Consider the following 25,511-nt stretch of genomic DNA (forward strand, 5'->3'; position numbering starts at 1 on the left):
GACCTGAGGAAACTAATTATGTTTTTGTTAAAATATTATATTGATATATTTCTATAAGTTTCCTTGTTGAGCGGTTGGGTCATGCGATTTCTGTTTATAGCAAAAGAAAGAGAGAGAGCTATCCGGGTTTGTTTGAGAAGTAGTAGAGGTAGGTCCCACTTCTAAGAATGAGATAATATAATTTCACTTTGTAAAAGAATTAGGATAATATTGGAACTGACAGAAACTATCAAAAAAATATGGTCACCTACTTCTCTGGTACAGCACTGTTACCCATCCTAAAACTAAATGTACAAACTAGAGGCCTCTTCTTTCTATTGCCTGATCTTGCAGCTGATTTGGATTTGGGGGCTTAGCTTCACGTCATGGGGTTAACTCAGTTCACGGCATGCAGATAAGGAGAAAGAGGACCAAAGTGATGGATTAGTCTTCTTGTAATGTATTTTTAAGTTTTGGTTTCGGTCTGTATCATATAACATACTCTTTCAGTAAGGGATCAGATTTAAAGTAATCAATCGTATCAATATTTTTAATTATTTTAACGTTTAACCACATAAAGATGTTTCATTAAAAATGTCAAATCTTTTTTGCACCACAGTATTGTTCTGCCAACCTGATTTAACTGGTCTAACTTGCCACAATTTATCCCTAACCAAAATGAGATACATTTCCCCGGGATGGTGTAGGCTTAATTTGGCTACCTTTAAACTATATGGACCATGAGCTTCCATGATTATTTGCTTCATCATCATAAAAAAAAAAAGTCATTATTTTTTCTATGTTAATCAGAATATTTAGTATCGAATTATTACGCCTTTACATATATGAATTTGCATGCTCGCTGTTGAGAAAGGCTACCACATCATTCTTTCTTATTTAAAATGGAAATTACAAGTTTTGATGGATCAGACACCTTTTTAGTTTTAACCGGATCATATATATACCATATTGTAGTCTAAAATCAGACTCCAAAATACGTACTTATTTAGTCTTGCAAATAGGTAAACATGGTGGATTAAACAAAAAAAGTCAGTAAATAGATGAAATCAGCTTATTAAAATGTTATTGATGGGAAGCAGCCTTGTAGTGTTTGTCCACAACTTCAATCACGCTATTTGCAATTGCACTTGCACCCATTGGTGATCCTTCATAAATCTGCATTTTGTGCATGATCACTACCAAAGGTCAATCCAATATATTCAAATTTAAAATACATAATCAAGACTCGATCACTGACCTTGGTTTTGAGCAAGAAACTCTAGTGCTCACCAAATTTCCTCCAGCCACATGGTAAAGATTAAGATGAAACTGACCAAGCACTTTGGAGACAATAAACAAACAACTGATCTTTTTCTTTTTTTCAATTGTTACTTCATTATCAATAACCGTAAAATAAACTTCTACTATTTTCGATTTCTTCTCCACCCATAATGTACCTGATCTTTTACATCATCCCTCTCCGGCTTCTTCTCCATATATTCATCAAGTCTCATCGTCGAGAATGGATGCTCTACATGACTACATCCCTAATAGCATATAATGAGTTTCCATTGTCTACTTTAATGTTCTTGTGTCTTTTACCACATTTTTTTCTTCTCAACCAAATACTTGAGCTCGCTTACTAGTCTGCATAAATCGTTGATGTAATCGATCCCATCTTGAACAATGGATGCTTTATCTCCCCAATAATAGATTATGTGAATTAATAAAGCGATATATATTGGAGATAATGAATGAAAGATTAATTGTTATAAAACTGAAAAATAAAATACAAATTAAAAATAACTAACCTTATATATAATTTTTTTTTTTGCTAAAGTGCAAATATCATATAATATGAACGATGTGGTGTTACAAAAGTTACAACCTAATAAGTTGGTTTCTCGGCAAAAAAGGTTAAAAACAAGAAAGCAACAGTACATGCTTAGATAAGCCCGAACATCATTAATGATGTAACCATAATCCCATAAGCTTCTTGGAACGCTTATTGAGGATGGAATTCCTGATCTCAAGGCCTTATATATAACTTGGGACAAAAATGAGCAACTTCAAGGCCTTGAACCTCTCGTTTACAAATTACAATCATGTAACGTTCCATGAAGATAGTTTAACGACTCTAGATCCTCTCTGTTTTTTTTTTATATAAGGACATTTGCAGATCGAGACAACTAATAGAAGAAGGGTAAAAAGATAAACAAGATTTAGACAATTTTTTTTTTTTAGTTCTCATCTAGGACACAAAATGTTGTCTTTGTCTCGATATAGCGTTAAGTTTTTATCCCAATTTCGTAGTCATGTGCATGTTCTTATACATATTTCACGTAAGTTTTATATTATTATTATGTATCATAAATCCAAAATAACCCATTTTAATTTCTTTTTCCAAAAATACCAAACTGTAGTTTCATTTATCTATATAGATGTATTAATTACGGATCGATTGAATTTTATATTGAGAATTTTGTTTAATTAATTTCCTTTTATCAAAAACGAAAACAAAATTATGAAGTTTCCAATTGTGGTTAGATCATGCCATATCTGTTTATAGCAAAGAAAGTGGGTTTGTTTGAGAGAAGATGGGTAGGTAGGTCCCACATCCAAAAAGTAATCAGGGACAATCTCGTAACTCCTTGACTTGAAACTGAAAAATTCTGGTCACCTACCTCTATCGTACACTGCTAGTTTGTTACTGTCCCCATCCTATTTCCAAACCGTATACTATCTTAAGATTCGTAAGCATGTTTGCATCAATTTTTAAAGTAGAGTTGTAAACTTGAAATGTTATGCCGAACCAAACAATTTGGTTTATCTGTTTTCAAAGGGGTACATTAAAGTAATCGACATATCAATGTTTTTTAAACGCTTAATTAACCGCGTAGATGGTTTGTGTACTTTGACCTGGCTCTGCCAAAACCTATCACCAAAGCGTTACAAAATTTCTAAAAAGTATGAGATTTCTCTTATAACTTGAAATTGTCTAGGCTTTTATATGATTAGTAGAGAGACCTATAAAAGTATGGACTATGGAGGGAGCTATGATCTGGTATTCTGGTTAATCATCAATACCTGTGTATCATTTCCTCTACCAGTAATAGAGATAATGGTTTAGAAGAAATGGAGAACACAAGGGAATGCATTAAATTAATAAAAAAAATCCAAACTAGAAAACTTAAATTTGGCTCCAAAATGAGTTTTTTTTATTTCGTTTTGCAAATGAGTAAACATGGATTAGAAAATAAAAAAGGGTCAGAAAATACATTTAAGTTAGCCTAATATTCAATAGTTATTGATGGGAAGAGAAGCCATGTAGTGTTTATCCACCACTTCAATCACTCTGTTTGCTATTGCACTTGCATATATTGTTGATCCTTCATATATCTGCATTTTTATTTCAATCATTATCACCAAAACTCATTCCAAACAATATATATTCAAATCCATAAATCAGAGATTGGTTATATATTCATTGATGATCACTAACCTTGGTGTTGAACAAGAAACTGTAATGCTCACCAATCTGTCCACCTGCAACATGGTGAAGCTCAAGCTGAAGGTGATCAAGTACTTTGGAGACGAGTAACAAACAGTTGATCTTCTTCTTCTGGACAACTTTGATTGTTACTTCATCATCAACAATCCTAACATCAACTTCACTTGCTTTTGATTTCCTCTGCAGCCATGAACATCTCAGCGAGTTGTTGCTTGAACATTGGTCCGTTACATCGCTCTCAGGCTTTTTATTCATGTTTTCATCATCAACATCATCTTCATTATTCTGATCATCCAAGTTGTTGTTGTCTACTTCATTGTTCTGGTGTCTCCCACCACATCTTTTTCTTTCTACCAAATACTTAAGCTCGCTTACTCTTCTGCGTAACTCGTTGATGTAATCGATTCCATCTTGAAGAATCGATGCTCTATCTCCCTAAACAAACAAATTATATAAATTAAGCTAAGAGACATTGAGTGAAAACTATAATAAGAAAGACTCTTTTCGTAAGTAATAAGTAATAACTAACCTTACTAGGGCTAGGAATGAGCAGTTTCAAAGCCTCGTACCGCTCATTCAAGTGACATCTTCGCTCACGCTCTGTTGTAAAAGGTCTGTTCTTTCGCTTCCCTCTCCCTTTACGCCTAATCTCTTTGCTAAACTCAATGATTCCGCTATCAATGTTAATCTCATTCCCAACATTTGAATCATCATCTCTTTGAGTAGTAATATTGGTATCAATTCCAAGCAAGAACCCTGAGTAGTCATTAGCAGGGATCAATGGAGGTTGTGGAGGAAGGTTTAAGTGGTAAAGGGGGTCATACGCAAAGCAAGAACCCGACATTATGTCCGATAGGTTCGAGCTTGGTAATGGGATTGAGCATCTAGGCAAATGCAAGAGGCTGAGAAGATCAGGAATTTGTTGAGTTGATGTTGTGTTTGGATCAGAAGTGTTCATGAAGAATCCAGAGTTGTCTGCAGAAACACCCCAATTCGAGTCTTGAATCATCTGGTTGATCATATGGTTGTTGTTGTTGTTGCTTTGGTTCTGAGGTTCTGAGTTAGGGAGAGAGATAACAGAAGGGAAAACAGAGAAATCCTCCATTGTTGGTAGCTTAAGATCATCGTTAAAGCTGTTTGTTGTGCTTCCAAGAGGTGGTTGGAACTGGTGGCTTGCCGGAATAGTTGTTTCCGCCTCACAGAAGCCACCACCATTATTGTCCATCATTGCTTCCACCGTTGGTATAGGATCAAAACATGAATTTTCTTCATACATTCTCATTTCTCACCTGATCTTGCTGCAACCAAAAAAAAAAAAAAAAAAAAAATGTTTCCACCACCACCATAACAACTCATTAAAGACAAAAGCATATTACCAAACCTAATCTCAAACTAATCCCTTTCAGTTCCTTTCTTTTAGATTGGAAAAAATAAGTGCTTTTTGTGTGTGTTGTTTGATATCATCTCTTCTCTCACATTTGTTGTATTGAATCAAATTTAGACTTTGCTTTAGAAATTGAAATGCTTCTCATTACCAGAGTTTAAAGATGATGATGTTTCTCCTTCTTTGTTGTCCTTGAACGCTTAAATAAACTACAAACTATGTTTCATAAATTTTCTGATTTACAAACCTTCAAAGATCATTTCAACATCTGAAACTCAAAAGTTTAGAAAAGAAGATAAAAGGAGAAGCTTTTTTGGTATGCTTTATTTCTGTTTGATGGGGAGTTTGGGTGTGTTTTTGTCTTTTGGGTCTTTCTTGTTCCCACAAGAGAGGGTTTTTTGGACGTGTTTGTTTTGTTTTGGACAGCTCTATCTCAACTATATACTTGGAAGACAGAGGAAACAATTTATTTTCTGCTCTTTTTTCTTTTTTGTTCTCCCTTTAATATAAACGAAATATTTGAACGAGAAAGAAAGAATTATCAGCTATAGAGTTTGGAGCAAAAAAACGAATGAAATATGTTGGAAGTAAGATTTATTTTCCTTCTAATTCCACATTTTATTACAAAATGTTCCCCAATGTGGAACAAATAGTGGATAAATGATGATGATAATAACTTAAGGGGAATGGACCTACCTAACCTAATGGTAACATGAAAGATTAACAATAACAGTTGCTGTTAATATGAGATTTGCTAATTCAACATATGATAATGGTTTATTAAAAATATATAATTGAGGATTTCAGTTGGGTCATGCAATCTCCCCACTCGAAATCTCCTAAACGACCAAGGGTAGTTATGTCATTTTCTCACTAAACTTGCGACCAAGTCCACACACAATTGATGTTTATGGCTACAAACATAAGCTTATGGAGAAATCAATATATCAACGAAATTGCTAACTACGAAGTTTTTGGGTACTAGTTTAAGTAACTTTTACCATCAGGCTCTATGCCATCAGACTCATCACCGATTCACACCATTCTTTGGTATCTAAAAAACAACTTTGTTTTCAGTTTAAGTTACCCAAGGTTTTCTTAAGTTATGTGCAATCTTGAAACATTTACTGACATTGACAGTTGATATATAGAACATGAAACTGTGTTTACACAAATCCATCCACGAGAATACGAACAAGATCCGATAGTCATCATCGAATGAGAGAGATTATTCATTACATTACCATAAAGTTATGAGAAGAGACAATTTTGTTTTTGCTCAGTTTGCTCAGTTTGCTCGTTCGCGCAAGACTTCAAGATCAACCTCAGTAGGATCAGTAGCTTGAATCTCATAGTGAATCCCATGAAGCTCCCTCCTAAACTGGTCTTTAGATGTCGAGTAAAGCACCTTCGCTCTAATATGAGAAGTCGTAGGAGACCTACAAAACATAAAAAAACAACCCCCCCAATAAAAAAATGTTTAGCTTTGAACTCATCATCATCATCAAAAAAAAGTCTTAAAAACTTTTATTAGAGGTAATCATCAAAACAAACCAAGCAAAGAAGAAGATTTTGCTCTTTTGACAATTCTCAGAAGTGACGAAATCAAAGTCATAAACAGCGTATCTGCAGTCATTATCAGGGAGTGAAGCTAAGAAATCATCGTAGCTCTCAGCAGGGTTCCCAGTTTTCTCAACTACGACTTCGTTCTTTGATTCATCGATCTTGAAGACAACGTAGCGATGAGTTTTTTTCCTCTGAAGCTCATGAAATGTGGTTTTGCTCTCATCTGCAACACCCATTCCAGATCTTGCATTTGGCTGCAGATTGTACCAAAAAAAGATTCGATTTTTAAATATCAAAATCCAGTCTTAAAACTAAGTTCAATCATCTAATTGACTTCATAGTGAACTAAATGGAGATGGGCTTTCTTCATCAAAATCATTTTTTTTTTTTTTTAACTTTTCTCATCGAAACGAAGACTAAAGATGCATGCGACAAAGAGTCTTTTTTTTTATTTGAACTTTTATAAAAGACATGATTTTTATCAGAGAACTCTACTGGAAAATCAAAAAAGGAGGAGTTTTGTTGTGATTACTTACCCTGCTAAGTGATCTGAAAGACATGATTTTGATTCTGCTTTCTTCAGACCAAGAGAGAATCTGGGGTTTTTCGAGAGACGAAGACGAATCCGGAATTGATCAAATCCTGAAAACTAAGTAATCAGATGCGTCGCTTTGCTCGTCTTTTTGCTTACCAATAAGTTTGTTTTTTTTGAATTGGGTGTTGCAGAAGAAAAGTAGAAGTGGGCGGTGGCGTTAGATCAACGCGTAAGAGAGAGAGGTCGTCGTTCTTCTTCCTTCTTGACCCCATCATCCATCACTAATCGCCGCGTATCTTTCTTTATTGGGCCTTTCTTGAGCCCATTATTGTATTATTTGGGCCTCGAAACGGAACTTTGAAAACGGCGTCGTGTTTTTTAGTATATCTCTTTTTCTAGACACGATTACAGTTGCTGCGGTGGTTCACTTGGAACTCCGGCGACTCCTCCTCCTCCTCCAACGTTGGAAACTTGACTATGCAGTTTCTGGTAGTGAGATTTTGATAATTCCTTTTCTTTTTTTTCATCTCATTTACGATACTTCAAATGAATTGAATGATTTGGGTAACTTGTGGGTGGCAACGAAGCAGGAGAAGGTGAAGTTGATAAAGAAGGAAGAGCCAGTAATGGCGAAGAAGAATCCTGAAGACATTCCCGTTTACTGGTTCGAGAATTCTGATTCTGTCTCTCACCGTTTCCACTTCGAACCCGACGGCCACCTCTCTGTAAATCTCTCTCTCTCTCTCTCTCTCTCTCCCAATCAGTTCAGCTCTCTGTTTGGAGAATTCGTTAAAGTGAATTATTCATGAATTGGGTTTGTTTCGTAGATGAAAGTTGTTGATGACGCAAGGCCTGTTCCTCAGAAGATGGTTGAATCCTTCCTTAATAAGTTCTTCCCTTCAGGATATCCATACAGGTGAAAACTCAAAAAAATTGAAACTTTTGTTTTTAAAGATTGTGTTTTTATTCATTGAAATCTTTTTTTCTTGTACAGTGTGAATGAAGGATATCTTAGGTACACACAGTTTCGAGCACTTCAGCATCTCTCAAGTGCAGCATTATCCGTGTTATCGACTCAGGTCTTCTTCAGATTTTGATTATTGATTTGGCAAAAAATTTGTAATTGTTTAGTTGAGTTTGTTGCAATGGAGGTTTTAACATGGATATATAGCTTTTTTTTGTCTTGCTCCGTTGCAGTCACTGCTATTTGCTGCAGGCTTGCGGCCTACACCGGCTCAAGCAACTGTTGTTAGCTGGGTATGTTACCATCTCGAGTTTGTTGGGGTTTGTTAGCTTGTTCTGTGCCTAACTGCAAGTTATATTCTTGTTTAACTTTTATTGGTTTATGTAGATTTTGAAGGATGGGATGCAGCATGTGGGGAAGCTGATTTGTAGCAATTTGGGTGCAAGAATGGACTCTGAACCTAAACGTTGGAGGGTACTGGGTATGCAACATTCGTTAGCTACATGTTTCTGTTTCTGATGATGTCTTTACAGCATCAACCAGTAAACCTAGTGATTTATTCTTTCAGCTGACGTGCTCTACGATATTGGTACTGGTCTGGAACTCGTTTCTCCATTATGCCCACATCTGTTTCTTGAAATGGCTGGTCTTGGGAATTTCGCTAAGGTATAGATTTCTTTATAAACCTACGGGAGAATCTATCAGCTCTTTAGTAAGAATCATTTTTTCCAAAAGGGATTGAAATGAAACTGTTCTTAGAACATCCTTTTCTGCCTTTCTCAGCCTTTTCAGCTGCGTCAATAAGAGAGACATGAGATATATTAGCTTTCTAGAGACCATCTTTTAATGAATCAATCAGCTTCACTGATTGTTTGTAATCATTTCTGTGTTTCACATTCTTCTGGAATTGTTTGATTCAAATAGGGAATGGCTACGGTTGCAGCAAGGGCAACAAGATTACCAATCTATTCATCTTTTGCCAAAGAAGGAAATCTTAGTGACATTTTCGCCAAAGGAGAAGCAATCTCTACTCTTTTTAACGTTGCCGGGATAGGTATTGGGATTCAACTTTCTTCCACAATATGTTCATCAATGGAAGGAAAGGTAATTTCCTTCCTCTCGACTATTACTCTCTGTTTCAGAAAACAGAGTGCAGTTTCTTTGTTTTGGGATTACAACTCGGTTGTCTTAGGAAAGGCTATTCTTTGCAGTTGGTGGTTGGGTCTATTCTTTCGGTTGTACATGTGTATAGCGTTGTAGAACAAATGCGAGGGGTACCAATCAACACACTGAATCCACAGAGAACCGCTTTGATCGTGGCTAATTTTCTAAAGGTATATACCATTTACTTTACGTCAAACCTCCTAAAACCATGTTGTTGTTATTCTTAGTTATATCAGAGGTGTTGTTGAATCTGTTTCAGACAGGTAAAGTCCCAAGCCCTGCTGATTTAAGATTCCAAGAAAACCTGTTGTTCCCCGAGAGACCAATCCAAGAAGCAGGAAATGTAAAAGTGGGAAGGGCTCTCCATAAAGCTGTGAAGCCTTCTGAGGTGCAGAAACTAAAAGAAGTGTTTGTAGAAGAGAAGTTTCTATTGAGTCATGGAAAGTCATGTACCGATATGGTCTTAGAGCACGATGCAACTGGTGAAGACGCATTGCGAGGGTGGTTAGTTGCAGCATATGCTAAGTCAATGAAAAATATGTACAATGACCCTGATGACATGATACTGCAAGACGCATATGACCGAATGAACGATGTCTTCAGTCCATTTTTATCTCAAGTGCAAGCTAAAGGATGGTATACTGATAGATTTCTCGATGGCACGGGAACAAGATTTGCTCGGTAGCTCCCGAGTTTCAGATAAATTGTTATTGTAATTCTTTTGTTTCAAGTGTAAACACGAATTTGTAGACGCTAGAAGTCATTGTCCAGATCATGAATCCACAACTGAAGACTTCGATGGATAGGCTAGAGTGAGATTGTTAGGTGAAACAAAAGTTTGAAGGTACGGTTCTTGTCCTCGTTTGTACTTGCATTGTAGTCTACATTTATTATCATATAAATCAATCAAAGTGGAATCTGATTAATACTTTTTAGGAAATATGTTACTTTAAAGTTAAAAAGTTGATCTCTTTTGTGGTTAAGATATGTATTTTACATGGTCAAATCATGTGTACTGGCTCCTTTTTTTTTTTCCTTAGACATGGACTCATTAGTCTTCATTTTGGGATATTTTTTACAAGTGAAAAAGGAGCCGGTAGGCATGATTTTTTCCAAAGTATGTACTGTACTACTTTTATTGAATATAATATTTGATAAATGCAATTAGCTTGGTGTTTCTTTTTCTATATATAATCACAATATCAAGGTAGAAGATTCAAACCAGATCGTTTTTTTTTCTTTTGGTAAAATTTGGGATGTTTCAACTGGTTGAACCACATTGGACACATAATTAAATTTTAAGAGTCTAACAGAGCAAGATGTTCAGTTTTGTTTCAGGTTGAGTAGACCAAGCTAAAGTTTCTTGTGGGTAGGTTTCTAAATTTTGCATTAAGATCAAAAATCCAAGATATAGCAAAGAACAAAAACAACTTGTATACATGCGACATTAAGAGGCTGTATTATCCTTTTCAAATTTGGACCTCTGCGTAATGCATGGTAGAAGAGGACATTTTGAGATATAGTTGTCAAGACTTGGTGGTCACACCATAATTACATTTCTACTGTAGCTATTACTTATTAATCGTTCTTGAACTCGCCATGTAAGATGTTTGAGAGTATGTACATTTCTTTATTTGCTTAAGTGAGATTAAAGTTAAACTAAACTAATTACGTATTGTCAGAAAATTATAAATGCTCTCAAATATGGTGATGAATGATACACTTACATATTCATCTTTTCACGCTGTAAACATGTAACGTACGGGTTGTGGCTTTGGCTAGAATTATTGATGTGAATCACTATCCCGAGTCAAACCCACAAAATTTATGTTATTTACAAAATCAAAATAATTAGAAGAAATGAAAAGTCATTAACTCATTAGTATTCATAAAGTCAAAAACTAGTTTTAAGCGTTTTGTTAAAGTTCAATTATTTTCACTACGTTATCACTATTTTAGCATTCCGATAATTATATGAGATGTCTTATTAATTAATACAGTACATGGACTAAAATAGCTAGTTGGGTCTATATGAAGATGATAGTTATCACGATTTTAATATGAAAAGTAAAGAGTGAAATTTAAGGCTTCTTCTTTTTTGACATATGCATTGTATAATCAATAATGCAACTCAGCCGACCCCCGGAAAATAAAACAAAAGAAGCGACAAAGTTAGTATTTATATGACCCACACAAATCTAGATTTCATTAGGTCACGATCCATTTGGATACATTGGTTTGTATATATCAATTATCAAGTAATACTTGCATTAAAAACATGATAACTCAACAAATCGGAGAAGATAACTAAGCATTGTATTAGAAAATAAAACCTCAAAAAGAAAGCGGAAAGAAAAGAAAAAAAAAATTTGTGAAAAAGGGCAAGGTCTTAGTCATGATGGAATTAGATATGGATGATCTTTGTTTTGTTTTGTTTTAGTCTATTCTTTTTTAAACGTTAAATAAATTTGGTCTAAATACATTTAACTTGAAAAACAGCATACAAAGTTGCTTTTGACAGAGATAAACAAATAGTGGTTTAAAGTAAAAGTTGTAATGGTGAAAGTGTGCAATTGAAAGAACCATATATGTAATTATTGGTGCCATATCACTAAATTATCCATTGACGGCAATGTCATACATTTTGTGATCTCATGGTTATGACTATTTTACGTAATCACATACCGTAAGAAATATATTTCACTATTTTAAATAACGTTTTGGAAGACTATATGTATATTATTTTACCAATTCACTAGTAATCACATGGATTCATATTTCTATTTACAAAGTAATTATAAATACCTTTTTAAAAATAGGAGGTTCATATGACCTAGATATATATATATATATATATATATATATATATATATATATAATTTCATAAAAAAAAAATTCGTTAACATGAGCACGAATCATATTTAAAAAGAGGAACCCCTTTTACGTACGTACCTACTTCGATGTCTATGGGTTTTCCCTCCATCTTGACACAACAATTGTTTTGGCTCTACACATATCTATTTTTTATTCATCATATTCATAGTTGTATATTATATTTACAATAGGAAAGAAGAAAAACAGTGATTAATATATATGCGCATAGAAAAAATATGAAACTTTTAATGTTTCTTATTGACTTATAGGTCACCCAACAAGCTTGATTGGTATTAATAGGTTTGATTAATTTAGGGCCATGATCTGATTGGAATTGAGCACTATGAGCCTCTTTCTTTGACATTTTATGTATTGTATAATTTGAACTTTCCTTCTTCTCATAATTTTTTATTATTCTTTTTCTCCCATAATTTCTTATTATTCATTTATTCTTATTTTTTTATAACCCGGTGATCGATGCTAAACCAGACTAAAGTAGATATGGGACAAGCTCAGGGACTCATGGTACAAATACACTATGTTAAACATCTGGACCAAAGCTTGAAACCAACTGATTCAAGAACAACAAAGTTATTCCTAAAAATATTTGAACCGGAGGAGCAAGTTTACGTATTGCCGACCACTTGACAAAAAATTTAAGTGTGAAAGGAATATGTGTATAAACATATTTGCATGCATGTCGATACAAATCTAGTTTTAGGGTCGTTAAGTGTCCAAACTCAAAGAAGAAAATTTTTCCAGATTCTTTTTTAGTTTTTTTTTAATATATATATTAGGGCCTATAATCGTTTAAACATATATTGTTCACCATCTTATATAATCTTTATAGTAAAATAGTTGAACGTGGCCAACAAATAGTACGACCCTATGGTCCCTATTCAATCTAATAGTAAATTTTTAGAGTAAATCCGTTTGGTGAAGTAGCAAGTTTAATTCAGTCAAATAGACAACCCATCACTGGATCTTTGTTTTATGCAAATTTATTGAAATGCAATAGTTACATATGCAAACAATAACTTTTATCATCATGACCAAAAACATATGTATATCATCCTAATGATTATATAAGCCAATAAATTTTGGCTTTTGGTGTAATGTCTTTTTAGATTCAGAAAGTGATAGTTGGTAATACAAAGTTGTGAAATGTGAATCATGTGTTTTAAAAACAAAGACTGGAATTTGAACATAATAAGTTGGATCATTCTAACAAAAAAATTCACAAAATTTGCTTAAATACAAGATTTATAGTTTTCGTCTTAAACCTGTGCATAATTCTGCTTTCCATGAACGAAAGAAATGGTTAGCGAAAACATATCTAAATAAAAAATAAGAATAAACCCTCTCACGAGAATTAAAGATAAACATTCTACTTTATACATGTAAGTATGTAATATGTCATATATATCTTAACATCTAATTTGACATTTGAGAAAGTGATAAACCTACATAAAAAATTACGGTTGACGTCACTTGCGACACCACATGTATAAAAGTGACTAGTTCCGGTAGTTTGAGTTCATGTATATACTCATGTTTGAGTTTGTCTGCCGTGTGTCACGACATGAATGGACATTGATACATGATGAACTTATATTATTCTCATTCAACGAATTCACATAGCTTGATGAGTAACTTGAGATTGATGGTTTGTTAGAATGAAAAATTCCACAAAGATACATGAGACCTTATGAGATGAAGACTACTAGGTTCGGATCCGCACGCGCCGAGTTATTTAAGCATAATTTTTAAAAAAATATAATTGTCAAACTATCAAATCCGTCTAGTATGTCCGATTGTAACATTTAATTTTTTCTTGACTTGAAAAAACCTCATTTCTCGTAATTCATATGAGTAAATAGCATGTCCGAGTATGTTCTGCTTGAATTTTTGTTCCTAAAATTCTCGTCCCGTATTTTGTCATAAATGAATATACCTACACAAAATTCTCATAACCTGATTACTATGAAACTAATTTGAACGATTTCCTAAAATATAATAAATCTGTTGTTTAATATTTTTTTTCTTCTTAATATATAAATTGGGTTAATTTGGCAACATGGATATTTGATATGGTTTTTTTTAACCCTTAAGTGTATTCCCCTATTAATACTATAGATTTCCTTCAATTATTGAATGAAATATTCCTTAGTTATACTAATGGCAATTTAATGTAAATAATATAGTAAGAGAAGGGAAAATAATAAAATGAGATATAAAGCTTGAGTATTTTATATAGAAGATACCATAAGATATTTTATTAAGGAGAATTCTATTAATTTGGATATTATTAGTTTTTTAAAGTAATATATGTGTTCGTAATTGATGGAGAAATAAAATTACAAAATTGTTTCGTGAGGGGGAAGACTATAATTGGTCATTAGATCCTTTATATAATTGGTCTTAGTTATGGTATTATATTACTGGATTTTATAAATTTTAATTGTTCATTAGACCCCTATATATCTCAGCTATTGGTATAATATTATTACTTGTTTTCATTTTTATTGGACTGGATTTTTTAAATTTTAAGATTTATGTAAAAATACTATAACTACATATTTATATATAATATTTAACTACATAGTTATCCAAATTAAAGTATATATTCATGTCATTTTAATTGGTGATCATATGTTTTTTTGGGCAAATATAGTTATTGTTTTTAGCAAAAGAATAAACATTGAACCTGTTTCAAATGATCTTCGATTTTTTCACCATTAGAGCTTTATAAAATTAGTAGAAAGATAACATTATTTATATTCATGAAAATATGATTTTATATATATATATATATATATATATATTTACATCTCATAATATAGTTATATTATTATATTACAATACATAGTGAAATTAATTTAATTTTAAAAATATGTAGGGGATAATATTTATCAATTTTTGAATAATATTTACTAATTTTAGATTTTATAGAAGTAAAATATTGTGTATATAAATAAATTGAATATCATTGGCAGTTGACAAAAATATATATATATATATATATAGCAGTGGCAGTTTTATGTAATTTTATGAATGATATGCTCAAATTTAACCAACATCTTTGTTGTTGACTTCCGTAATTGGAATATAAGTAATTTGGTGAGGACTAATTCTCTCCCAGGCCCGACTATCGATGTACTCCCAGAGAAGAAGTCAACTTTCAAAAAACCGGATCTTACCTACTTTTTTCTAATAAAAACAATAACATACAACGGTTTTTTAACTGTACATGGCTTTATCCGCTGGGTACCAAAAGTTCGTCGGAGCCATTTCTTCACCGGAATCCAATTTTTCGACTGTGTCTCACATCCCGTCTGCTGAACCTCTGAAGAAACTCTCTTGATACGGTATGATATCCACTCCCTTTTCTTACTGAACTTGTGTAACCCTTTTCAACCTGTGTATTCTTGCTAGAAAGCTTTTTAAACTTGTTAACCCTTGCAACCCTCTCCCGTATCCTCACTGTGTTGGCTGCTTTCCTCCTTGTGAAAACCGCCTTTTCTCACACCATGTCAAAGAGAATTCCTTATTCCATGAAAGGAAAGGAGATCGATGCGGGCTTTGCTCCACCACCTCGAAGAAGAATTCGAGCTCCAGAACTTGATACCTCGGCCCTGATAGAAGCTAATGCTCTCACCCTTATGGGGCGTTTAACCAACCCATCTGCCCAAAAACTCTGGTCTCTCTTCCCTTTCCTTGAAAACCGCTGGAACCTGAAAGGCCGAGCAACTGGATCTGACCTTGGTCGAGGCTGCTTCCAGTTTAGCTTTGAGTACGAAGAGGATATGGAAAAAGTTCTTAAAAACAGACCTTACCATTTTGACCAATGGATGGTGATCCTCCAAAAGTGGGAACCTATTATCTCTGATACTTACCCCTCCATCTTACCTTTCTGGATTGAAGTTCAAGGTCTTCCTAAGCATTACTGGCAAGAGGAAATGCTCCAAACCATTGGAGAGGAGATAGGCAACCTGGAGGAAATGGAAATTACCAATGAGACTGCAAAAATAAGAGTATTTGTGGATGGACTCAAACCTATTATTAAGGATACCATTGTGGAGTTCCCAGATGGTAGTGAGGCTCTGGTAACCCTTGATTATAAGAATCTAAAGAACCATTGCTCCTTTTGCTACCGCCTTACTCACGAGAGAAAGAACTGCCCGGGCCTACAACCTGCAAAAGAAGAGCCCCTGCCAAACCCTCAGACTCAAAACTCACTGGCTAAATCAGTCTCTAGGAATTACTACACACCTTGGGATAATTTCAGAGCTCCGAGAGAAACGCCTGGTCAGTCAGAGATCAGTGGTCGACAACCTGCCATATCTCAATCCTCTAGACACAGGGAGAACGAAGCTCATAGGAGGTTCCCTGAAAGAACCCACCCCTACCGTGGGAGAGAATCTAGCCGAGATCTCTACTCTCGATCCCATCAATCACAAGACTATTTTGGCCGACCTAAGAAGAATCTCCAGTGGAGAGAGAGGACCCCATCATTGGGGGAACCCCATGCTGAAAGATCAGATTCCTCAAGACCACGCCGTCCTCCATTAGAGAGGGATCAAGTGGCTCAGGATCCTGTTACACCCCCTCCCCTAGGACTAACTTTTGGTGGTATAACCCGTGATCTCTTGGAGAAAACCCCGACTCGTGTTGTACCTTCAAAAGATCATGTAATGAGTGAACTTCGTGAAGTAACGGTACAATACATAAATTGTGTTGATCCTACCGAGAGTGCAGCTAAGAAACAACGAGTTATTCAAGGTGAGGCACGAAACCTGATGTCTGATACTGCAGACAGAATAATCCAAGCTTCCACTTCCTCGAATCCTGATCAAGCTCCAAATACCATAGAACCTTCTATCTCGAATCTTGTAAGGCCCTCGTTAAGCGACTTGAACCCTCTTCCATCGGATGAAGCTGGAGCTTCTACAAAGCAAGGTAGAGGAAGACCTCCTCTAGCCAAACCTGCTCCCAAACAAACATTGAAGCTATTAGGAGCAAAGAGCCAGAAGAGAAATTTGGCTAATGGTTCCCCAAAGAAAACCACTCACCATCGGGGCTCTACTTCAAAAAGGCCTACTCCGGGAGACTCAACAGCCCAAAGACCACCAAAAGCAAAAGGATCCCAAAAGAACTTAAATCATCAGGGTGGAGCCCCCAATGGAACTTTAATACCGGCAATGGTGAAGCAAAAGGTGGATTTTCACAATCCACCAAATCCTCTTCCTTAAAGCTTCTGAGCTGGAATTGTTGTGGATTGGGGAATCCCATAACAAGCCAGCGTATTCGTGAGATACACTCCTCTATCTCACCAAACATTCTATTGCTCATGGAAACAAAAAATCCAGACGAATTTGTGGAAAAAACCTTACACTGGATGTGTTTCCCATATCATTTCTTAGTCCCTCCTCACAGTCCCGGAGGGGGTGGCCTTGCTCTGTACTGGAAGAATGATGTCGAGTTAACAATCCTGTCCTCCTGCACGAACTTCATTGATACACAGGTCAAATCTGCAGGAAAAACGTTTTATGCCACCTTTCTCTATGGAGAACCAGACAGACAGAAGAGAAAGACCTTTTGGGAGCAACTTACTGTGATAGGTTCCACGAGAGAGGACCCTTGGTTCCTTACGGGGGACTTCAATGATTACATAGATGCTTCTGAAAAACAAGGTGGCCTGGTGAGACATGAAGGATCATTCGTGGACATCCGCTCCCTTATGTCTTCATGCGACCTCTATGATCTTCGCCATTCAGGAAATTTCATGTCCTGGAGGGGTATGAGACATGAACATCTAGTTCACTGCAGATTAGACAGGGCTATGTCTAATAGTGTCTGGGCAGAAATGTGCCCATTTAGCTACAACACCTATCTGCGCTTTGAGGGTTTGGACCACCGACCACTTCTCACCTGTCTTGACCTCACAAAAAAGAAGAGAAAAGGAATTTTCAGGTATGACAGAAAATTAGAAGGAAATGATGAAATTCATGATCTAATCGAAGCTGCTTGGCAATATAACCAATATGAAATAATTGAAGAGAAGATAACCCGATGTCGTCGTGAAATTATTACCTGGACAAAGCAGAAGCATCAAAATAGCCAGAAGGTGATTGAGGAACTTAGACAAAAGCTGGATGATCTAATGTCCGATCATGAGACGGAAACCTCTGCTATCTCCAGTGTCAATCTCTCTCTTCTGAAAGCCTACAAAGCAGAGGAAAATTTTTGGAAACAGAGGAGTAGAAACTTATGGCTTGCACTTGGTGATCAAAACTCTGGTTTTTTCCATGCGGTTACCAGAGGAAGAACAACAGTGAATAAATTCTCTGTAATAGAGGACGATGATGGCCTACCTCACTATGAAGAAGAGAAGATCCTGTCAGTGATTTCCGAATACTTCACAAAACTCTTCACATCCCAGGCAGGTGATCACTTCTCTCACCCACAAAGTTATCCAACCCTGAATCTCACCAGTCACAAATGAAGCGTTAATACAAATACCAACTTATGAAGAAGTGAAAAAAGCCTGTTTCGCAATCCATGCTGATAAGGCACCTGGTCCGAATGGCTTCTCCGCGGGTTTCTTTCAGTCCCATTGGAGTACCATTGGCACTCAAGTAGTGTCTGAGGTGCAAGCTTTCTTTTCAAATGATGCTCCAATCACAAGCGTGAACCACACACATATAAGATTGATCCCGAAAATACAAAGTCCAAAAGCAATGGTGGATTATAGACCGATTGCCCTTTGCTCGGTCTTTTATAAGATCATATCTAAGCTCCTTTCACGTCGGCTCCAACCTGTGTTACATACAATAATATCTGAGGATCAGTCAGCTTTCGTACCTCAACGTGCCATTACTGATAATGTATTGATTACACATGAAAGCCTGCACTACCTTAAAACCTCGGGAGCAAAAGAAAGGTGCTACATGGCTGTTAAAACAGATATGAGCAAAGCCTATGATAGGCTGGAGCGGGACTTTATTAGATCTGTTATGACAAGAATGGGTTTTCATGAGAAATGGATCCGATGGATCATGCAGTGTGTTTCAACTGTTTCCTACTCTTTCCTTCTCAATGGATCTGCTCAAGGACAAGTTTCTCCCTCAAGAGGAATCCGACAAGGGGATCCTCTCTCCCCTTACCTCTTTATTCTCTGCAGTGAAGTTCTCTCCGGACTTTTACGCAAAGCTCAGATAGAGGGCACTTTACCTGGTATTCTAGTGGCTTTGGGAAGTCCACGAGTCAATTTTCTCCTTTTTGCTGATGATATGATGTTCTTCTGCAGATCAGACCAACAAAGCTGTAAAACTTCACTGAGTATCATTCACAAGTACGAACAAGCATCTGGACAACTGATAAATAAATCCAAGTCGGCCATTACCTTTGCTGCTAAAACTCCAGAGGTAGTGAAGGAGAATACCCAACAAATCCTGGGGATCCAAAAGGTAGGAGGATTAGGCAAATATTTGGGACTCCCAAAGTTTTTTGGAAAGAAAAATAAAGATATGTTTAACCTTATTACTGATCGCATCCGACAAAGAGCTCGAAGTTGGGCTTCAAGACCACTATCCACTGCGGGGAAAGCCACAATGTTAAAATCCGTGCTCTCATCTATGTCTACTTGTACCATGTCTTGCTTCAAAATCCCAGGATCTCTTGCTAAGCGCATCCAATAACTTCTAACAAGATTCTGGTGGGACTCCTCTGAAGAAAATAAGAAGATCAGCTGGGTGGCTTGGTCTAAGCTAACAAAATCTAAGAGTGATGGAGGTTTAGGATTTCGTGACATACCTAATTTTAACGATGCCCTCCTCGCAAAGATTAGCTGGCGAATCCTGACTAAACCAGACAGCCTACTCGCAAGGGTGTTGATGGGGAAGTATTGCCATTCCTCAACCTTCCTGGACTGCTCGACACCAAATTCAGCTTCTCACGGTTGGAGAGGCATCTGTCTTGGCCGAGACCTTTTGAAACCTCACCTTGGAAAATCCATTGGAACTGGAGTGGATACTCTGTTGTGGTACGAACCATGGATTTCTCTTTCGAAGAGAATTGTCCCCATGGGACCACCAACAGAGACTTCTTCTGATATGCGAGTTAGTAGTCTCCTCAACCCCTTTTCAACAACCTGGGACCAAGAGAAGATCAAGCTACTGTTACCAGTATACGAAAAAGAAATTCTTGCTATCAGACCAAGTACAAAAGGAGCAATAGATTGTCATATTTGGCTGCTTACCAATTCAGGAACTTATACGGCAAAATCAGGTTATTTGGCTGCCTCCAGAAAAGATGAAGATTTTCCAACCCATAGACAAGCCTTATCCTCCTTTAACTGGTACAAAGAGGTCTGGAACCTTAAATGTCTCCCAAAGATCAAGTTTTTCTTATGGAAAGTTATAAATGAAGCCTAACCAGTAGGTGAAAACCTGAAAACCCGAGGAGTGAACCCTTCGGCAGTGTGTCCTCATTGTCAACAGACAGAATCAATCCTCCACCTTCTGTTCCATTGCCCATTTGCCGCCCAGGTGTGGGAGCAAATACAACTTAAAGTTCCAATCGTCCCCAACCAGATCACCAACCTACACATGGGACTTAAGCTAGTCAATGTTGGAATCAATCTACCCCCTGTGGGCATTGGGCAGGAGCCCCTGTCCCCCTGGATCCTCTGGAACATTTGGACTACCCGAAATAAAAAGCTTTTCGAACAGAAACAAGCTTTACCTCGAGATGTTATCTCTCAAGCAGTCACTAGTTCTAAGGAATGGATCGCGGTTCAATCGATTCTCCCTACAACTGTAGTTCCCAGAAGCGAGTCCCAACCGGCAGTTCACGGAGTATATACCATTTCATGTTTCACAGATGCAGCGTGGTTAGTTGACTCCCAGGAGGCAGGCCTCAGCTGGGTCCTTATTGACCACTCCCGATAGTCGAAGATCCCAAGCCAATCATCAGCGTCCAATGTAGCCTCTCCGATCTTAGCTGAAGCGATTGCTATCTCTCTGGCTCTTCAACATGCCCTAGATCTGGGCTTTAAAAAACTTTCTCTGGCTTCCGATTCACAGATGCTGATCAAAGTCATCACTTCAGAGTCTCCATCGAAGGAGCTCTACGGGATTCTCCATGATATCCTAGAACTATCTGATTTGTTTGATGACATTTCTTTCTCTTTTGTGAGTCGAAAACTCAATCGACGAGCGGATGAACTGGCTAAATCCGCTATCCATTTGGTTTGTAATGTACCACTTTCGGTTCTGGTTTAATATAAATTCCCCATTTATGGGCTTGACAAAAAAAAATGCTCAAATTTAATCCTGAACTACTCTCTCAAATTAAGAGATCAATTGTAGTACTTAGGGATCATATCCACAAGGACTCTAGATCATACAATAGATTTAATAATCTTTTAATTATGCTAAACCAAAATATTAATTTAAAAGCAATGCAAAAACAGAATTTAAAAGTGTTGTAAATTCAGGAATTAAAAACGCTAGGCCTAGGGAAATTCTCAGGAAATCATGGAAAATCAGATCAATTAATTAAGTAAGCAGGATTCAATAATTAAGTACCGTTCTTGAACTCTAAACACAATTGTAAAATAAATCAGTTCTCACTGCAAATATTATCTAAGTTTTAAAACCCGAAAATCCAAATCTCTTTGCAAAATTCAAATTAAAAACCAGCAATAAAATCAAGTTTAGATAAGTTCACAAAATCACTAATTCAAATCTCTTTGCAAAAAGTAATTTTGCTCACCAAAGGTTTTTGTCAAGAAAATCAATTATATTCTCATATTAATCAATAATCCTAAGATTCAAATCTAGATGACTAATCAAAGATCTAGCATTAAAAACAACCTATGGTGAAGAATAAGAAAGATAATAAATCCAAACAATTAATCAATCTAACAATCCATGAAATCCCTAATGAGAAACCCTAAACCTAACAAGCAGATCTACTCAGACATAATCAATGAAACACAAATCATATTATGAATAAATTGCATTAATAAATTAAAAGAAGTAGAAAATGAGTTCTGAATCTTCTCTGGAAGGAGTCTTGATTCTTCTCTCCAAAAACTCTCTAAAATCTCTCAAAATTTTCTCTCTCAAAAATTGCAGGAAAAATAAAGCTTAGGTCTAAACAATGACCATAAAAATCCTATATATACTGTAAAACACGTCTTGGGCCTTAATTGCAAATAAGGAAAGCTTGGGCAATTTCTGTAAATCTTCAAAACTTGTAGGAAAACTTCCGAATCGGCTTGTAGGAACTGTGTCGATCGATGCCATGGCTGCATCGGTTGATGCATCCTCCTGAACTCGTCTCCCGGCTTCACATCTTAGCATCAATGCTTGATTGTGCTCCAAACCCTCCTATTTAGCTCCATTATGCTCCCATTCATGGTAAATCCTATAAAGACTCAAAAGACTTTAAAAATACCAAAAAGACTATAAATAAGACTTATAGCATGGCTAAAAATACTTAAAAACCATGATATATCAATGAAATACTAAGAGTAAATAATAACTTTGACAGGTAGCTCTCTAACGATAACAAATCAGCTTTTTCTTCAGATTATTTCTCTTTTAGATATTTTCCACTGAATTACCATGATTAATCGTAAAAAAACAAAAATTACCGTGAACTTTCCAAAAAACGACACCTCATTACAGTCTTGACCACAGCAGGAGAACCTCCTGTCGTTACTTATCATCGTCACCAAAATACATTATAAAAACATTAAAAGAAAAGAAAGTTGAAAATTACTTTGGACTGTGTGGATCAAAAGTATGAGAAATTTTTCAACTTGGAGTTGTCCCACGGTTGGATTGTGTTTATATAATATTATGTGTGTGTATAAATATAATAATAAGACGCTAAACGTCTACATCGCATACTTCCTTCAAGCATTTGGGTTCTTTGGCTCATATAAAACTCTATACCCATCCCAACACTTGGCCTAAATTCTAATCATTTAACTCAACTGAAGACCAAATTCTTTTTATTCTAGTGTTATTTTCTTGAGGTGCAACGGAGAGAAAGAAATGGGAAGAGCACCATGTTGTGAGAAAATGGGGATGAAGAGAGGACCGTGGACTCCTGAAGAAGATCAAATCTTGATTAACTATGTTCATCTTTATGGTCATTCGAATTGGCGAGCTCTCCCTAAACACGCAGGTAATTTTCACTTTACATCATATATAAACAATTCTTGTTATGTAAAAGCAATTTTGATCTTTGAAAAAGAGTATGTATAAGCAATTTTGAATTCTGTCAATTAGGTTTACTTAGATGTGGGAAAAGTTGCAGACTTCGTTGGATCAATTATCTGAGACCTGACATCAAACGTGGCAATTTCACTCCTCAAGAAGAAGAAACTATCATCAATCTGCATGAAAGCTTGGGCAACAGGTTTGTCTCTCTTTTTTTTCCAAGAAAATTAATCATCAAACCAGTTCCACAATTTTCTTACAATTTGCAAAATAAAATGATTTTTTATAAACAATTTGCAAAATATTTTAACACCGTGGGATTGAGGAGATTCCTACCCGTGATTTCCTCAGACTCATACCAATTAGGCTAGTTAATTATTTTGTTTCAATAAAGTATTTAATATTAAGAAACACACAAACAAGATCTTTACTAATGTTATTAGAAAAGATTTGCACCTTGATCAATGCAAAACATATGCCATGTATTAGCTTTTGTTTTTGTTGTTTTCTTCTATCCCCATGTTTTCTGCTGTAACTAAAAAGCAATATATATTATATTAAAGTAACAAATTGATGAAATCTATACTGTATTATATGTGATACACTTTCTTAAAGTGTTTTAGTATTGTTTGTTTTTTATTATTTTTAGATGGTCTGCGATTGCTGCAAAGTTGCCGGGACGAACCGACAATGAAATAAAAAATGTTTGGCACACTCATTTGAAGAAGAGAGTCAACAAAAAACAAAACAATGGCGGAGACACCAAAGACATTAACGGAATTAACGAGACCAGTCAGACCACCACACATGATGAAGACAAAGAATCTATGATTGTGGAGACAACCTCTCCGCAACAGTTTTCTAGTAGCATTACGACGTTTGATATTTCAAACAACCATATTATGTCGTACGAGGATATTTCTGCCTTGGTAGATGAGAGCTTTTGGTCGGACTTCGTATCGGTAGATAATTCGAATCATCATAAGGAGAAGAAGCTAGAGGAGGATTGGGAGGTATTGCTAGATAGGAATATTAAGAGAAATAGTTATAATAATTCGGAGTTGTATGATGATGACATGGAGTTTTGGTTTGAGCTTTTCACTAGTAATCGTAGAATTGAGGAATTTTCCGACATACCTGAGTGTTAATTTTAATTTGTGCTGTTTTTGTCGTTAAGACTTTGAAAGAGTCTTTTTGTAATCCAAATGAATAAATTAAAAGTCCTTTTTTCTCTAATTTGTAAACTTTTGCATCATGTCTTTTGCGTTTGCATGTAAATTATAAGAATCTTTTAAAACGTTTCTTTAAATAAATAAAAAAAATCAGTAGACATTTCTTTATAAAATACTAGCAAATAATCTTCCCATTTGAACAAAGATGAAATCAAATCTTTCTCAAGTTCAGAATCAACATCGCTCTTTAATACCATTAGCGTTTTCAAAGTGAGATGCCTACGGTAGATACGTGGCAGCTGAGAGTTCTCTGTTTCTGCATATGGCTCTGTTTTGACCGCAAACTCATCAAGATTTCCGTTATCATCAGCCACATACTTTTCATTCATCACAATTAACTTTCCACCTCCCTGGTTTGTTTTTGGGATCTGAGGGTCAAAATGCGTCAGAGTCCAATGCATTTAACTAATTATAAGAGTTAGAGACTGATTAGGAGTGTTAGACAATACTAATATCTATTTTGTCCCAAAATATGCTAAAACCGATAAAATATTGTTTAGAAGCAGTAAACATTTTTGTTAGTGTTTCTACGATCAAAATATATCACAATCCAATACATTTTACTAATTATAAGATTTAGAGATGGATTATGAATGTTTAGAAACTTACATTAATTTCGTATTTTGATTATCTTATATGTTAATCACTAATTTTAACACATTAAACCTTTTCATACTTTAATATAATCATTTTTCTATATAAATTTCTTTTGACTATATAATAATAATAAATAATAATTGCAATTAAATTGCAAATATTTTACTTACTAACTGCACATATTTTCATATTGAAATTAGTAATTTAATAGATAATTTTTCTATTAGAATTAGTGATATAATATATTATTTTTGGTTTTATATACTTTCAAAAATATTAATTGTAATTCTTTTATTTTTAAGATTTTTTGTTAAAGACTTTTAAAACAGATATTAGATGAAAAATATATATGTTTCGTAGACCTTAAAATGTATGGATGGTTCCTACGAAAACATCAATAATACCATTCCGGTCCTACTTCATACCATTGAATTGAGAGTATACGATTTAATCAATGATAATGATAAA

The 25,511-nt window shown here is 35.4% G+C and overlaps 4 protein-coding genes across 7 annotated transcripts; 2 read left to right on the forward strand and 2 right to left on the reverse strand.

Annotated features, from left to right (window-relative positions):
- Window positions 1–3,141: 3,141 nt before the first annotated feature.
- On the reverse strand, window positions 3,142–5,313 carry LOC104700350 (transcription factor bHLH91-like). The gene is made up of 4 exons (XM_010415865.3): window positions 5,026–5,313; window positions 4,020–4,788; window positions 3,482–3,925; window positions 3,142–3,378 (listed from the first exon to the last, which is right to left on the reverse strand). The coding sequence occupies exons 2-4, from the start codon at window positions 4,770–4,772 to the stop codon at window positions 3,277–3,279; spliced, it is 1,299 nt and encodes a 432-aa protein (XP_010414167.1). The 5' UTR covers window positions 4,773–4,788; window positions 5,026–5,313; the 3' UTR covers window positions 3,142–3,276.
- A 674-nt stretch (window positions 5,314–5,987) lies between these two features.
- On the reverse strand, window positions 5,988–7,118 carry LOC104700351 (actin-depolymerizing factor 6). The gene is made up of 3 exons (XM_010415866.2): window positions 6,977–7,118; window positions 6,429–6,694; window positions 5,988–6,313 (listed from the first exon to the last, which is right to left on the reverse strand). The coding sequence occupies exons 1-3, from the start codon at window positions 6,998–7,000 to the stop codon at window positions 6,163–6,165; spliced, it is 441 nt and encodes a 146-aa protein (XP_010414168.1). The 5' UTR covers window positions 7,001–7,118; the 3' UTR covers window positions 5,988–6,162.
- Window positions 7,119–7,166: 48 nt separating this feature from the next.
- On the forward strand, window positions 7,167–10,029 carry LOC104700352 (protein root UVB sensitive 2, chloroplastic). 4 transcript variants are annotated; one of them, XM_010415868.3, is made up of 10 exons: window positions 7,167–7,464; window positions 7,566–7,700; window positions 7,803–7,891; window positions 7,970–8,054; window positions 8,173–8,232; window positions 8,327–8,420; window positions 8,508–8,605; window positions 8,864–9,043; window positions 9,151–9,273; window positions 9,363–10,029. In XM_010415868.3, the coding sequence occupies exons 1-10, from the start codon at window positions 7,453–7,455 to the stop codon at window positions 9,786–9,788; spliced, it is 1,302 nt and encodes a 433-aa protein (XP_010414170.2). In that variant the 5' UTR covers window positions 7,167–7,452; the 3' UTR covers window positions 9,789–10,029. The 4 variants fall into 4 exon arrangements, with proteins under 4 accessions (XP_010414170.2, XP_010414169.2, XP_087314120.1 ...); XM_010415867.2 differs by having other exon boundaries at window positions 7,234–7,464; window positions 7,563–7,700; XM_087457994.1 differs by having other exon boundaries at window positions 7,326–7,464; window positions 9,367–10,029.
- A 12,843-nt stretch (window positions 10,030–22,872) lies between these two features.
- On the forward strand, window positions 22,873–24,450 carry LOC104700353 (transcription factor MYB14-like). Its single transcript, XM_010415869.3, has 3 exons — window positions 22,873–23,179; window positions 23,284–23,413; window positions 23,864–24,450. The coding sequence occupies exons 1-3, from the start codon at window positions 23,047–23,049 to the stop codon at window positions 24,360–24,362; spliced, it is 762 nt and encodes a 253-aa protein (XP_010414171.2). The 5' UTR covers window positions 22,873–23,046; the 3' UTR covers window positions 24,363–24,450.
- Window positions 24,451–25,511: the final 1,061 nt, after the last annotated feature.

Source organism: Camelina sativa, chromosome 7 (assembly GCF_030686135.1).
Source record: "Camelina sativa cultivar CO46 ecotype springtype chromosome 7, ASM3068613v1".
In the NCBI taxonomy this organism is placed as follows: Eukaryota; Viridiplantae; Streptophyta; class Magnoliopsida; order Brassicales; family Brassicaceae; genus Camelina; species Camelina sativa.